This window comes from Bacidia gigantensis (assembly GCF_019456465.1).
Source record: "Bacidia gigantensis strain McMullin 20006 chromosome Unknown contig_295, whole genome shotgun sequence".
In the NCBI taxonomy this organism is placed as follows: domain Eukaryota; kingdom Fungi; phylum Ascomycota; class Lecanoromycetes; order Lecanorales; family Ramalinaceae; genus Bacidia; species Bacidia gigantensis.
In genome coordinates this window covers 633,018-648,684 of record NW_025408608.1, presented here as the reverse complement: position 1 = coordinate 648,684, position 15,667 = coordinate 633,018, and the positions used below count along the sequence as shown (strand labels likewise).

The following is a 15,667-nucleotide window of genomic DNA, read 5'->3' as shown; positions in this document are numbered from 1 at the left end:
CATAAGCGGCATTGCTTTGCTAAGCATTTGCATGGTGTTTGGCTATTCGCATCAGGAAGTTTTGGCTGGCACGCTTTTTCATATATTTGCTAAGATAACGCTGATGAATGGATGGTGTCGCTTTATCGACTTCGCTGGATATTGCTGAAAGTAGTCGCCTTCCTTCATCTGCACAATGCAAGCTCAAATGACATTTTTACACCTTTCACTTTCATTTGGACCATTGATAGTCAGGGGTAAACCAATGTAGGTATCGTAGCAGGCTTTCGAGACTCCTACGTCGGTGATGCTGTCTTCATTACGTCCAAGACGATCTCAGACAGCGTCCTTCTCTGCACCTTGACCTCCCCACTTCGGCAGAACTCAAATCCATCCTTTAAGTATCCAAAGGGGCTATCATCAAAGTCTCCTCTGATCACGAAAGCCATATACGCTTCCGTTTCTCTCCCTTTGCCCATCTCCTCCTCTTCTTCTCTCAACAAGTCGGTCGACGGCTGGTTATCTACCGTCCACTTCTCTCCCACAATCTTTTCTGCTTCTTTCACAAGCTCTTTTCCCGTATATTCAACCTCAGAGACTCTGAACCGTTTATGCCTCGTCTCCTCCTCCGGTAATCTCAAAGCGGCAGCCACACACTCCCCAACAAACCGTAGCGAAGACCCTGTCCTCTTCTTTTCGCCACCATCATAAACAGTCGCCTTTCTCCCCTTCAGATCGTAAGGCCAAAAACCAGTTTCGAGGCAGTAGTCCACGAATGGGCCACACAATCGTCGTAAGCTCTATTCTGCCCTGTTCGCCAAGACATCAGAAATGTACCCTGGAATCACCCCCTCTCGGCCTAGGGTGTGCGCCGGCGTACGGTCGCGCGACTGGCATTGATCCTTGGCGAATTTCGGCTTGATTCTTATTCCTACGTTGCCTGAATTTCTTTGTTTTCGAGTAGTTGCGACGGTGAGTTGCAGAACGGCGAAAAGACTCAACCCAGAAGCTTTCTGCCAAAAAAGACTGTGCAAATATTAGCCTTTTGAGGACAAGACCTTGGGAAGCTGTACCTTAGCGGGAAGTTATGGATTATTTTAACGGTCATTTGACCATTCACCAACTGTAATGTAAATCTAACGTTTAGTTGATAACGACCGCTTTAACGCAGCATTTTTAACGTAATAATTAAAATTTTTAATAGTAAAGTACATTGAAATAGTTGTAAAAGCAGTAGCTAAATATATTAATATTGTTTTCCTAAGTGACTAAGCTTTGTACCATTATTCAAATTACAATCTAATAATACAAGGCTTCATGCCCACCCTACGCCCCCTTTATGCGCCCCCATGTCTTTGTGCAAGTACTTCCAAGGCTTCTCGCGCGTGAAAATCTCCTCGTACGCCCATATTTGAGCTTGAAATCTAGATTACGTTAATGAGAGATACGTATTCGACTTCCTGAGCGCAGAGCTTAGCATTTCAATAGTTCTACAGTAGAAACAGTTAAAAACAGTCTAAATTCTTAATAGTTAGATGCCAAATAACAGTATTATATATTACTAGCTCTCTTTAAGTTTCATAAAAAACATTTGAATCTTAAAACATATACAAGTATTAAATAGTTTAAAATACAACAATAAGTTTTAAAACTAACCCTTTACAGTCAAAAATCACTATAACCATCAATAGGTAGTCAATATGGAACAGAATTACCCGCCATGGTATAAGCGAATCGTTGAACAATTAAAGGATTGTAATCAAATTTGCTACTAAAAGGCACACCCATCGAGACTGTCCATCCACCGTGTGTGCTTCTAACGGCTCAAGGGATGAAATGCCAGGAAGCAAATCTGTGCTTGCATTCTCTGACGTTGTCCCCATCTCACAATTATTTCGTCAAAGTGACTTCAAGCCAAGTATCTCACCGAGCTAGCAGCACCATACAATTGCCCAACTCGCTTTCTATGCAGATCGAAAGCCGTCAAATCCTCATATCGTCGAGGATTTTCTGGGGTTATGAATTCTTCCAATGGGCCTACGTTGGCAGTTCGGTCTGCCTTGGCAAACAGCGCAACCGAGTATCGCTCTTCTAGCAGTCCTGCTCCATAGTCTAGCGCGGAGATAGGTGACACAACCTGGTGCACTCCTGACCGAAGATAGTTATTGGTCATGTGTGCTAAGGTGTCACTGATATAGACACCCATTTCCGTGGGCGACTCACAGTTTAATGGGATCCACGTGCCAGGCTCCTCGCGATTTTCAGTTTCAAGACCGCCGACTGCATCTTGGAAGAGTAGTGTGATGAGTCCAAAATCAGTGTGTGGCCAGACCCGCTTTTGCTTGCCACCTATAAACTTTTCTAAGTTCAAGGGTGGATAATAGCTGATACGAAGCTCATCGACACGATCTTTCATACAGTTGGTGAACACGCCCTTAGGGAGGGCCAGGCCCATCTCAAGGCATGTCAAGACGTCCCGTGCAACGTCTTGGCAGGTGACCAGGAAATCTTCCTCCATGAACTTTCGGAAGCCTGGAATACTGGATTCAATGGGCCATTGGCTCGGAAACTCATTATCGCCATTACAGGCGAAATCGAAATGCTCCTGGTAGGGATATCGTCCATCAGACAGTCATTCCCTGCCTCGTAGACGCACTAACCTTGAAATCCTCTAGGTCTTGAGGTACGGACTCGTCCTCAGCAATATAGTACTCTCCACAGCTAGTCACCTTAATGAGTTTCGAGGTCTTTTCCGAGCCCACGTAACTCCATCCCCTCGGGGGTCCGCGTTGCGCTCGTTGGAAATAGCCACTTTCTCAGCCATTGAAAGTTTGAAGAACTCATCACTCTATCCCAGTTACGGACTGCACAAGCAACCTCAACGGATCTTGCAGATTTTCATTTGGAGTACTTACCCACGCATAGCACTTCTTCATCACTAAAGTACATTGTCAATAAATACTTGGGTATACAAATGCTGAAAGGTCGAAAAACCAATGAGTCCAATCCCAAAGTCACAACTGCTGAGATGAGTTCATAGAGAGAACGATCATTTCGGAGCAAGCTCTTAATAAACCAAACATGTTTGTATATGACTTACTTGAGGCAGTGGCAGTATGGTTGATCAACTTCATTACGCCGTGCTTTCGAAGTTCCATAGTAATGCGATCAGCCAAATGCGCACGCTCTTGTTCATTGCCATTGCGAAAGGGTGAGAAATCCACGACAGGAAGCGACCTTTTGTTTCATACAAGGACCGAATAGAGTGTTGCTACTACTCTTTAAGAACGCGTTACTTGATCTGAAACGTGAAAGGTCAACGCCTGATGGTGTCTTGATATGGTTTGGCAGATACAGTATCAGCTATTTAACGAAAGAATCAAATAGCGCGTGTAAGAGATGAGGCTCTTGCTTTCAGCCGCATTCATGGCAAGATACCTCCACGTTCCGACTTTGCAGGCCTGGAGCAACGAAGGACCAACAGGATCAGCCTGCATGATAGTACGTAAATCAGGTTCCGTATCTGCGTTAGAGGCTGTACTCATGCACGGCGTAGTGTGCATATAGATCCCTACCTCTAATGTAGCATAGGATGAGGCTGTTCAGCTGAGATTTTGGTTGGGTGATTGCGATGGCTGTCTCACCACGCCGATAGCGTCGACTCTTGTTGGCCTTGCCTAGCGTAAAGGCATGTGGGAGATGTGGACCAGATCGTCGATGCGGGGGTGATTGCGAGATCAAGTATAGCACCAACGTTCGTCGTTGAAATCGTGAGTACTGCCAACTTGCAGTGCTGGGCTTACTCTAGCGTTGTACGTAACGAGTTGCCCATCAGTATGGGAACAAATATCACAGATCCTCGACTCTCTGCAGCATCTACTGCGTAGGCCTCCTGTCAGCCTTTCCAAGGTTGAAGACGACACCTTGCCAGGACTACTGATTAGTGGCACTTCACAGTGATCTTTGGACTGAGGTCATGACACCCTTCTTTTCGGCCACATCTCCAATTTCGTCCAAATGCTGCTTGCTAAGGCTGCTTCTCCTTAAGGCTAGTCCTACAGCGACAGTTGTAAAGAAAACACTGGAAAATCGGGGAAAAGGTTGGAGAAAAGCGCTGAGAGCCAGCACTTCCAGTCTTAATGGATTTCCAAAGTATCCCTGGAATGGACCTAAGCAGCAGGTCGAGAAAAAGTGCGAAGGAGTGTTCTGCCCAACGACATGATTCACAAGGCTGCGGGGCTGACAGTGAACCCTAACCCACACACCCTTAATTCTTAGCTGCATAGCACTTCCTTTAACTTAGGTTGGCAAGAATTGTTGTCACGCCGCTTTTAGCATCAGTTCCACTTTCAGCCTCGTCTTTTGCCAGCCAGAACATTGTCATCTTTTGACCATGCTGCCAAATCTAAGCTTATGCTTGCAGCGTGTCGCCCGCGACTTTTACACCATTTACGACATGTACGACTGCCCAAATCACACCAAAGAACTTTAAACAGCTCGACAAACATGTCACAATTACTGAAAGAGCCTATCAAGCTTGCCATTGTGCAGCTTGCCGTTGGTACGTGCTATTGCCTCCGTCACCATACCATGAGAAGGGTAGAAACAACATTCGCTGGCTGAATCATTGACAGGAAAGGACAAATCCTACAATCTATCACACGCCCGGTCCAAAGTTCTTGAAGCCTCACAGGCAGGCGCCAACCTTATTGTCCTCCCAGAATGCTTCAATTCGCCATATGGCTGTCAATATTTTCCCGAATATGCTGAGACTCTCCTTCCATCACCACCCTCCAAGGAGAAAGCACCCTCATATCATGCCCTTTCATCTATGGCCAAAGAAGCAGACGCATACCTTGTCGGCGGCAGTATACCTGAGTACTCCCCTGATACTAAGAAACACTACAATACTTCATTGACCTTTGACCGCTCGGGCAAATTGCTTGGTACACACCGTAAAATTCATTTGTTCGACATCGATTTCCCGGGAAAATTCAGGTTCCAGGAATCGGAGGTGCTTTCAGCGGGAAACAAGATTACGATTATAGATCTCCCAGACTACGGCAAGATTGGAGTGGCTATCTGCTATGATATTCGCTTCCCGGAATTGGCGATTATCTCAGCGCGCAAAGGAGCATTTGCCTTGATTGCCCCGGGCGCATTCAACCTAACGACTGGGCCGTTGCATTGGGAGTTGCAGGCTCGGGCGAGGGCCGTCGATAATCAAATCTACGTGGTGATGTGCAGTCCAGCGAGAGATATGGAGGCTACCTATCATGCTTGGGGACATAGTATGCTAGTGGACCCTTTTGCGCAAGTGATGTGCGAAGCGCGTGAAACAGAAGAGATCCTGTACGGCGATTTAACTGCAGAGAAGATCAGCGAGACCCGAAAGAGTATCCCGATGTACGAGCAGAGACGATTTGATGTCTATCCAGATATCAGTGCTGGTGATGTTGCTTTCGAGGTGGTCAGTGGTGGTAAGGTAGGCAAGGAACCTGCGGCAAAACGGGCTTCCTAGACCGATACACAAGTGCGCAATATTGCCCTTCTTTCACTAGAATCTCACCGACTAACGTTTGTGGCATTGAAGCAATTTTTGCGCAAGATCAGTTACATGCTTCTCATCTCTTCAAAATCTTTGAACCCGTCTGTTTGCGGCACTATAATGTTACTCGGTCTACACAAGGAAGCATCGCAGGGTAGCCATGCGTTTGATTATCTCATTCGCTTACATTTTTGCACGCAAGACTCTTGTTCCCTACAAACTTCATTTTCTTGATTTATTTACCGCGCCCTATTACAGTTCCTTTGTTATTTGTTGTTCGCCCACGGACCGAGCCTTCCAATTCAGCCAACAAAAAATCGTTAGCTTGGATGGTGACAGTGCTCGCTACAACCGCCACTGAAATGGAAGCCGATTAAGCTAGGCAAGACACTGGCACAACGATCCTGACACCTGATCCAACTGGGTCATGCTGATGTATGTGGTGAAGTCTGCGTAAGCGAATTTTGTTGATCTAGTGAAGCTATGTCCTGGGCGTATTTTGTGAGCCTCTAGTCCGCTAACGTTTCGAAGTGCAATCCTCGAGCCATCTAGGAATGCCAGGTGTTGGTAATTACCCTGCTCACTTATCTGCCTTATAGATCTGTGGGTACGTAGAGCATCTTTGCTTTCTTGCCATCAAAACCCCGCCAATGATCCGCATATATGCTTTGTCCGGGAAATGTGACCAGCACCCTCAGTGCAACACGTGACGATTTTTGGACTAGACGTGCTAATTTTCGCATAAAAGCTATAGTATCCTTCTTCCTGTTCGAATTCTCATATGCTGATAGACCGTCAATCAGGCAGAAGATGATGGTGTTTTTGGGTAATTGCATGATGATAGCTCGGAAAAGATCAAATAACGCATCCTTGTCTTCCTGTTGTATAGCATTGCACTTATCATCACTTATCGAGGAGAGGTCTAATCTGAAGTCGCTGCGTTCCCAACGCTTGACATGTGTCAATAGTTGTCCAACAAGCGAGGTTAGCATCCCTTGCACATTCGCTCTTGGATCCCGCAGCTCATCTGTATGATGACCGCAGAAATGGGTCGCAAGGATGATCTGATGGGAAAGATTGATAAGATCGGAGATCTTTGCACAGACGAAAGACAATGGAGAGATGAATTCGATTGCTTCGCCGTTTCCATTGATGAGAAGAAGTCTGGATCCAGCCTTTCCGGCTAGGAATTCACCCATCTCGGGTGACTGAAGTACCCATGTTGATCGAGCGTGGGCAGCATCGCTCTGAGTGTATCCCAACGTGAGGGAGTATTCGATGTCCTTCTGCTGGCTAGTGTTATCATACTCCAACATTGCGAGCAGATCCTCTGGTGTTGGGCTGACCGTTTCCTGTGCAACTATCTCTGGTCGTAGAGTCGCCTCGTTGGCAATCTGCAACGAAGTTGCAAATTGTGGACTCACTAGGATTAATCAGTTTCATTCTGCGCAAAGCTTCCGTGGAACTCACACGAGCCTGTTCGTACGTTGAAATCTGGAGTTGCTTGCAATTGGCGAAGAAGATATGTGCAGACTGTTTCTGCTGTGACTTTGGCGCTGGATTCAATTGCAAGAAGCAGCTCTCCCTTTGCCAATTGCTGTCGAGTTTGCTCTGTTGAATTAGCGCAGATTCTTAACTGATTGCCCAGATGACTAATACCTCTACACTCTCTCAAATCGTTCTTTCTGTCCATCTCCGCTATGCGTTTCTGTAGACATAAATTGGCTTCCTCTCTGAGCTTCAGCACATGATTCTTCATGTCTTGAACACTATTTTTGAGCTCATCTTCAAACGCAGAACCTTTCAACACCGCGGTCACACCTCTCTCTAGTCCTTTCTTCAGTCACAATAAGCTAGAGGGACGTGATGTCTTACTAAATGAGCCTTTCAGAAAGAATCGTACTATCAGCTGGAGCAGGACCAGAATGCATTTGCACAAGGCCGCTGTCTTTTCAACGAGTGCTTCGCTCGAATGCGCGTTATATATCTCAATATATGTGCTTGCATGCGTCAAGGCATCTGGAATGCTGGCAAGCGTTTCATAAATGATTCGGCGAATCTCGCTCGTAGTGCGTGCGGCCTGACAGAATGAGTACCAATGATCGAAGAGCACGCAAACGTTCTCTACCTGGACTAACATGACGAAAGCTCCACTTATAGTCGCACCATAGTCACCATTGGGCAAGAGGCAGAGCCAATGCTCGAATATATTGGCATTCTCGCACATGCTATCAAAAATCCTCTTGACTTTTCCTCTGTCATTTTGATAGGTGTCACTGGCAGCTTGGACCTCTGTGATGACCTGGTTCCAGGTGAACCTGCGAGGCTCTGTTGTCGTCTTGGTGTTTTCGCTCGTCCGCAATTTTTGCGCGAGAAGTTCCAAAGAAGCGGACAATTTTTCGCTTTCGATGGCCGAGTCTCTCCAGAGTGCCAGGCTGGGTCTCTTTTAGCAAGGTCTCTGGCACGAGCAGCATCGTATATCCTACAAGGCATCTCCATGGCGCTGTGCTTCTGACAACGGGACAAATCTGTCCAGTTCAGGGACATATTGACTAGTCTCTGCCAAAGGAACGGAGTTCAGAATAAATTCGGCTGATGCGTTCGTTGCTGGGAGTGTACGAGTCCTGCTTTCCAGACGTCGAATATTTGGAGCTGATTGTAACATGACGAAAACACAATTCACAAGTGTTCCGTACAGAAGGGCACGGCTTAGGTGTGGGCTCGCAGCCGTCTTGCCATTTATTCGGCTCCGGTAAATGGATCACCGATGCTACCTACAGGTCAGTACTCTCCCTTGACGCTCAATCTTCCAATGTGTCTCGGACTAATCAGCATCAGTTGAGGCTCTCGGCCGTTTTGGCGTCTAACAAGGCAAGGCAAAGCAAGTGATGCGCTCAGGGTCATGCCCCAGAGTTCAAATTGTCCTTTGCTGAAATCCCCGAACCCTGTTCACGACTGCATTAGGTGTGCCTCCTTTAATCGAGAGTTTATGCAACACACACACAGCCTCAACCAGCGGTTTCTCTTAGCGACAAGTCTCCTTTTGATTGCGCTACTGCATCTCACTATGCAACGTCAGCTCACGCCGCTTTTAAACAACGACTCCAGGTGCTCTGTCACATCCACAATGCATGAACATTCCTATACAACAGCCTCCTATGGTTTGTTGGTATGCCTGGCAGAATCCACCCGCTCCACAGCTGGCGCGCCACGTAGCCTTGCTCTCATGCACTCTTGGAAAAAAGGCCGAGCCATTGGGTCGCCATCCAGGGGAGCAACGACAGGGATTCTCGGTGAAGTGTGTGCCGGGAGATCGGATCGGTGGTGCCCCGTTAAAGAGGAAGAGCACTCGAAGCTCAAAGTACGACAATCATCAGACATACTTGCCGTCCCAGATGTTGTTCCAAGACAGCAGTATTGTACTGCAAAGCTGACGAGACTTCTTCACTTCAACTTTGTCATTTGTCCTTGTCCTGTCCCAGTTTCTGCAAGGACAACAGCAACGCACGCGTTTTCCGTTAGCGCTTCCTCAAGAAAGTGTGTGCCTCAAGGCTCAGATATTCTTCAGAAACGAGACTCGAAGCGTCGCCAGGAGGGTATTGACCGCAGATTCTCCAACAACGTAAGCAGACCCAAGCGGCCCACGTATACATGGATTCCAAGAACACCAGTATGGCTGTCGTCGAAATAAGCTCTACAGAATCTACTACAAAGACCGATGAAAGCTCCAGTGTGACTGTAGAGAGAGCCCAAGGTCGAAAATCGCTGGCAGGGATCATATACCGCCCACCCATCGATGCACAGCCTGGTCACTACAAGAATTCACCGCCGTCTGGTCCACTCGAGTCACGAATAATCCGATCGGTCGGTTCGGATTTCAAGAAGAAGTCGACGAATGCGGTACTGGAGGTACTACTCGATGAACCTCGCGTTAGTATTCGCAGCCGGCTTAGAAAGAGCTCGCAAATCGCATGCAACTCTTCTGACCAGGATGATGGTATGAGGGATTCACAAATAATACGTCAAAGCGCGAAGCGGATACGTATTCGATCTCCCAAACTATTCAAATTCTTCGCATCCATCCCAGCTTCCGTTGGAAATAGTTTCAATATGCCCGGAACCACGTCTGTTGTACGTTGTCCAACAATTTATAGCCTCCTTTTCTTGGTCCTGCGTTCTGATTATCATATCGATCAGGTTTTTCTCTATCCATTCAAGCTTTTCATCGTCCTGGAGCCTTACATTAGAAGGCAATTTCTTGAACTAGAACATGAAGACCAAGAGCGCCGCAAGAACGAAACTCACAGCTTGGAAGGGAGGAAAGACTCTCCCAAGAGTGGAATTAAATTCAGGTATCCAAGTCAAAATGAGGCACTGTGCTGTTTGTTGATCGGCTCCTAGACCAGTCTTCGATCAACAAAGCTCTTTCGAGCGTATTGTAACTGATGACGAAGAGACACTTCGACACCTTCGACTTCTCATCGAGGTTTTTGATACCGATCTGAAACATCTGCTTGAAACACGTCGTCAAATCCAGGAGCGCAGATGCACAACTATAGCGTATGCCGATCTCTGGCTACTCTTCGAGTACGGTCAAGATATCATAACGCCAGGCTCTAAAGTACAAGTTTACCGTGTCTTACGGTGGACAGGAGGCCGCGAAATACTCGCAAAGCATGGCTTGTACTCTGAACTACAAGCTCGCGCCATTGTTGATGCTCAATCTGTTCAGCGCGCCGATGTCAGGAATAGCGCCTTCGTTGTAGAATGTATAAATTTTGAATTTGACGGAGAACAATACGGCCCCATGCAAAAAACCTTTTCGATCCGGAAATACGATGGGAAGAAGCCAATTACAAGCCTTTCGGTGTACCCGTTGGCGTTCGCCCAAGACAGCGAGCTGATCCGGAAACGATTGACAGAACGAGGAAATCTATATCTACAGCTTTCGCGATTCAATGAGGGGTCGCATAAGCATTATTCGGGTCTTACACTCGATGAACCTCATGAGCAGGGAAGTTCATAGACGAATTGTATTGTTTCTTGCTGACAGCAAAGCTAGATTGATTCTCAAGTAATCATAGATACCAGAGAAGCAGTATTCCGCACTTATACAGGTCTTTCTCCTATTGGGATTGGCAATTTGACCGAGCACAATCTTCGTGAAACCTACGAGGAGACAGTGAACCCCACGGTCACAAATGGAATATGCTCCGAAGACGATTGTTGCGACAATGAGAATGTTCATAAAGACTATGATTGGGACATGCAACGAGAGGAACAATTCTTCGATGAACACAAGATTATCTTAGCGCCAACTACGGATCCGAACGATATTGAAGATGAAGAGAAGATCCTTTTGCCGCCGTTTGTCTACGGCTTTGCCTTGCGCAACCGGAAATGGGCAATGTTCGACATCGATCTCATCAGAGACGTGGACTACAGTAGTGGATTTGAAGACTTAGTCCTACCTCCTGGTCACAAGGAGACTGTGCGTGCGTTAGTTGCTAATCATTCGCGTGTGCCCGGCCCAAGGAATGGGGTAGAGCAAGAAGATCATTCAATAGACTTGGTGAAAGGCAAAGGCACGGGTCTTGTCATTCTCTTGCACGGTGCCCCCGGTAAGCGAATATCATTGCATGTTTCTTGACGAGGAATCTGGGATTAAAGATAACATTTAGGAGTCGGAAAGACCTCTACTGCCGAGTGTGTTGCAGACAGCACAAAACGACCCCTTTTTCCTATCACGTGTGGTGACATAGGTGATACAGCATCAGAGGTCGAGACCAACCTCGAGAAAAATTTCCAATTAGCACACAAGTGGGGATGCGTGCTATTGCTTGACGAGGCCGATATTTTCCTGCAGAAACGAGACAAAACTGATATGAAACGCAACTCTGTGGTCTCGGTATTCCTGAGAACAATGGAATATTATAGTGTATGTAGGTCCTATAAACTTCGAATCTGTGTCACTGACTTGTGACTTTGCAGGGTATTCTGTTCCTAACCACTAATCGCGTTGGCATATTTGATCAAGCATTCCGATCTCGTATTCACATCAGTCTCTATTATCCAGGGCTTCAAAAGGAGGCGACCCTGCAGATTTGGAAAATGCATCTAGTGCGTACGCAGAGGTCGAAAAACGAGCACTTCAAAATCCGGACCAAAGAGATACTGAAGTTTGCCAAAACTCACTATATCGAGCTCAAGAAAGCTAATGCTGGGAGTTGGAACGGCAGGTATGCTTTGGAAACCTGCATTATCTTATTACGGCTGCTGACATAATGATCGACCTGCAGACAAATTCGTAACGCCGTTCAGACTGCTATTGCTCTTGCCGAATTTGAGGCCAGTCAGCAAGGCACTATCGACAAGAATGGCTCCCAAGTGTACAATGTCGAACTCAGTGAGCGGCATTTTGCTACCGTGGCCAAGGCGTCTAGGGATTTCGATAAGTATCTTCGGAGTGCATTAGGAGGTCAGACGGATGCCGACGTCGCAAGACTCGAGCAGACAAGGGTAGATGACTTCCACAAGCTCGTAGAAAGCATGAAGCTTGAGCAAAGGACAAGAGATAAGGGGAAACGAAAACCGAGAATAGAATTTGACAGTGAAGATAGCGCGCCGCTTGATTCGGAAGACAGTGATGATGACAGTGAAAGCAAGAGCAGTAATGGGGAAAGCTCGGAAGCTGACCAGATTCCTGTCAAGCTAGTTAAGAGCAACCAGGAAACAAAGAACAAGAAATCGAGGAAATAGAGTTGGACTTGAAGGAGCAATTTTCACACCTAATTCGATTGAAGTCCTATGGATGTCCAAGAAGGGGCCCCACCCGGAGACGAGATATTCGCAACACCAATACTCTGGTTATTAGAAGTTCGACATATGGCTGCTTGAAATGATTAGTCCAACGGTGATTAAAATTTAGAGGCCAAAACTGAAAGGATATATGTGACTATCTCACTCTCTTACGATCTTTTGCAAGGATTAATATCCGTGAGGCTCGAAAGATTAACGACTCAAAGACTGACAGCAGGTCAAGCAAGCGCTTCGGGGGCCGATAATAAGCAGGTTGCGTTCTGCATTCCTTGGGTCTCTGGGATACATAGCAGAGTGTACGAATGGCTTTCATTCATCTCCATCACTTTCTTTCTCGTATGAGGAATTTGGGTCATAGAGAAAACTTGCTTAGAGCTCTTTCCATTTATTTGCTTTCTCCCAACTCGCTGCAACTTTCAAACAAAGTAAATCCTCAAACTTCCTCCCAACTATTTGCAAACCCGTCGGCAACTTCACTAACTTATCGTCCTGCGCTGGTACGAAACCCACTGGCAGGTTTAGTGCAGGGTGACCGGTCAAGTTGAAGGTAGCGGTATTATATGTCAGCCCAGAAGTCCTGGACAACATCTTCAGTGGTGTGAGTGGTGTTTCAGGAGTTCTTAGTTTGACTGGCGGAAAGATGACGGTTGGCATTACTAGGATGTCGACATCTCGAAATGCGGCGTCATAGGCATCTGTGAGCTTCCGAGAAAGATTGGTGCAATGAGCGTGTAATCTGGCACCATATCTATCTTTCAAGAATAGACCACGGAGATAGATATTCTGTCCACCGGGGCCCAAAGCATCGAAAGCCTGTTGACTCAGTTGTGGGCCAATCTGCTCAGGGCGTTCAGGAAAGAGGAGTTGTCTCCGTCCCGTTGGTGCACTCAGAAGACCTTGTTGTGTACCAGACATTGAAAAAATTATCATCCATAAAGCTCCGGAGTCTTTGTGGAGAGGAACGTGCACAGATTTGACTTCTGCCCCTAGGGTCTTGCATGACTCGATTGCGGAGTGGGAAGCTTTCGCTACATTGGGATCTGTCATTGGGTCTTGGAAGCCTTCCTCAAGAACCCCAATTTTGATGCTTCTCAGAGGTTGATCCTCGATAGTCATGTGTTTAGCAACCTCATCGGCATATTTGATAGTACCAGCAGGATGGTTGTAAGGTTGTCGATCGTCAATGCCGTCGGTGCCGGCAATCGCTTCGAGTAACCTTGCGCAGTCAGGTACGTTTTTTGCCATTGGACCCGCGTGGTCGAGAGTTGGCTCAAAACCAATGATGCCAGTATATGGAACCAGCCCCCAAGTAGGTTTGAGTCCAACGACTCCGCAATTTGCTGAAGGAATTCGTATTGAACCACCTTGGTCAGCACCGATAGCCAGATCAACTAGACTTCCTCCCACAAGTCTGCCATTTCCACTCGAAGAACCTCCGCAACTATAACCATCAGCATAAGGATTATGCACTGGCCCCGTTGTTGAAGTGTCGCTAGAGTAATTTAGCAAGATATCAGCCAAGTTATAAGCAAGGTATATAACCTGACTGCCCCGATGCAACTGTTCTCACATGCTGCTTTGCCGAGCACAATACCTCCAGCATCGAGAGATCTTGTTACAACCGTGGCATCAACTTTCGGTATCCAGTCAATTGCTTTTGTTCCGTTGGTGCAGGGCACTCCTGCCAGAGCAATGTTATCCTTCAACACCACTTTGAGACCTTTGATGACGTCACCGGTAGGCTTCGTGGATTCCACGGTAGCTTTACAAGCCCATGCTCCTTTGTCCTGAGCCTCCCCTCCGGCTTGTGTATATTGATACGTGGGTATAGATCGTAATTCACCTCTGGATAGTAGTCGGGAAGCGCTAGTATTTCCTTCGCATTTTGATTCAAACCGGCCAAAAGTGTTCTCCAGTCCAGAAGCTCGTCTTTATTTATGGACAAGTTATATTTCGCCGCCAATTCCCTCAGTTCATTGGCCGTTATCGCGGAATCTGGACTATTGTCTCGTCGTCAACGTACTTTCACCATTTAATTGAAGCACAGCCTGAAAGCGTTGTCGAAGCAGTCGAGGATCATTTTTTATGGGTTCAAGACACATACGCAATGTAGTCCGGCAAAGACACCGACATCACTACGGCTTCGGTGACGATTTTACCACAAGTGCAATCACTTTCAAAGAGTGGATATTATGATGCTTCTTCAGAGAATGTTGCCAATTCACCCAGGCAAGGCTGCACGGAGCTGAGGTGTTGTGTAGAGCTTGAATCTGCATGCTTGGAGGGGCAGCTCATACTACCGGTGCACCGAAGTGCGATATTCCATATTGTAGAGACCCATTAGAGACCATAGGGCGCTGTGGGCGCGCGCACCTTAGGCCCGGCGGGGGTGTGGTTTTGGGGTACCTTACATCTTTGATGACTTGGCGACTGAGGCTGACATGTGCAAGCTCCCCAGTCGCTTTCAAGGTCTCCTCAGACAGCCAAATTGAAGGCTATAAGCTATCTAGAAGTAATTAGAGCTAACTCATACATAAGTAGATACCTATATTAAACAACTTTAAAGGTGCTTACTAATAATCATTCTATAGCTAGTGATACTATTGATTTTTTATATTATTTTAATAATATTATTATTAGTATTATAGTAAGAAAATACTTTTTTTATTAGTTATCTAATACTTAAAGCTAATAGATACTAATACTTATACTTAAATAAATTCTTTTTCTTAGAATAGTTTCTTCTCTCTAGGGTAGTACTAGTAAATATAAATTTTATTATATTTTTTATAGTATTTAATTTATTTTATTAAAATTAAAAAATAAGTTTATTCTAATAATAAGTATTAAAATCAAGGGGGAGTAATTCTCTAATCTTTTTCTTTAACCTTTTCTTTATATTAAGATTACTTACTTACTCAAGCTATATATAGAGATGAGTAGGATCGGACATACCTTAGTAGGTTGTCGCGTTACCCCCTGCTTACCTTTGGCGCTAGCTAAAGCGGCAGGGCCCGGGCGGCTTCCGTTTGATGTCTTCCCTTGCCAAGACTTGCAAGTCTTTCCGCCCAAGTCACCCTTTGGACTGCTAGCGGAGTCTTTGACTGCTCTTTATAGCTGGGTTCAAGCACATCTTTGCTGAATTCGCTCGGTATGAAGCGACGCACGCCTGCTTCGATGCAGAGGTCAACTAGCGCGGGTTCTTGATTCAACGCTGTGGTGGTGAGGGTGGAGATGAGGACGTCATGACCGCGTAGAGCGGGAAGGACGGTGTCGCGGTCGGTGTAGGACGGGACGGTCGTGAAGTTAATTGAGGAAGGG

At 46.4% G+C, this 15,667-nt stretch overlaps 5 protein-coding genes across 5 annotated transcripts; 2 read left to right on the top strand and 3 right to left on the bottom strand.

Moving 5' to 3' along the window:
* Positions 1 to 275: 275 nt before the first annotated feature.
* On the bottom strand, positions 276 to 2,902 carry KY384_008256 (uncharacterized protein; the record flags this gene model as incomplete). Its single annotated transcript, XM_044816745.1, has 4 exons — positions 276 to 779; positions 1,907 to 2,584; positions 2,640 to 2,700; positions 2,895 to 2,902. 4 exons carry the CDS (start codon positions 2,900 to 2,902, stop codon positions 276 to 278), a joined length of 1,251 nt encoding a protein of 416 aa, XP_044666110.1.
* Positions 2,903 to 4,485: 1,583 nt separating this feature from the next.
* Positions 4,486 to 5,500, top strand: KY384_008255 (uncharacterized protein; the record flags this gene model as incomplete). The annotated part of the gene is made up of 2 exons (XM_044816744.1): positions 4,486 to 4,540; positions 4,614 to 5,500. 2 exons carry the CDS (start codon positions 4,486 to 4,488, stop codon positions 5,498 to 5,500), a joined length of 942 nt encoding a protein of 313 aa, XP_044666109.1.
* Positions 5,501 to 6,120: 620 nt separating this feature from the next.
* Positions 6,121 to 8,074, bottom strand: KY384_008254 (uncharacterized protein; the record flags this gene model as incomplete). The annotated part of the gene is made up of 4 exons (XM_044816743.1): positions 6,121 to 6,950; positions 6,998 to 7,354; positions 7,403 to 7,607; positions 7,694 to 8,074. The coding sequence occupies 4 exons, from the start codon at positions 8,072 to 8,074 to the stop codon at positions 6,121 to 6,123; spliced, it is 1,773 nt and encodes a 590-aa protein (XP_044666108.1).
* A 1,125-nt stretch (positions 8,075 to 9,199) lies between these two features.
* On the top strand, positions 9,200 to 12,286 carry KY384_008253 (uncharacterized protein; the record flags this gene model as incomplete). Its single annotated transcript, XM_044816742.1, has 6 exons — positions 9,200 to 9,879; positions 9,929 to 10,545; positions 10,612 to 11,148; positions 11,209 to 11,465; positions 11,519 to 11,766; positions 11,827 to 12,286. 6 exons carry the CDS (start codon positions 9,200 to 9,202, stop codon positions 12,284 to 12,286), a joined length of 2,799 nt encoding a protein of 932 aa, XP_044666107.1.
* A 429-nt stretch (positions 12,287 to 12,715) lies between these two features.
* On the bottom strand, positions 12,716 to 14,448 carry KY384_008252 (uncharacterized protein; the record flags this gene model as incomplete). Its single annotated transcript, XM_044816741.1, has 4 exons — positions 12,716 to 13,562; positions 13,754 to 13,787; positions 13,908 to 14,189; positions 14,370 to 14,448. 4 exons carry the CDS (start codon positions 14,446 to 14,448, stop codon positions 12,716 to 12,718), a joined length of 1,242 nt encoding a protein of 413 aa, XP_044666106.1.
* Positions 14,449 to 15,667: the final 1,219 nt, after the last annotated feature.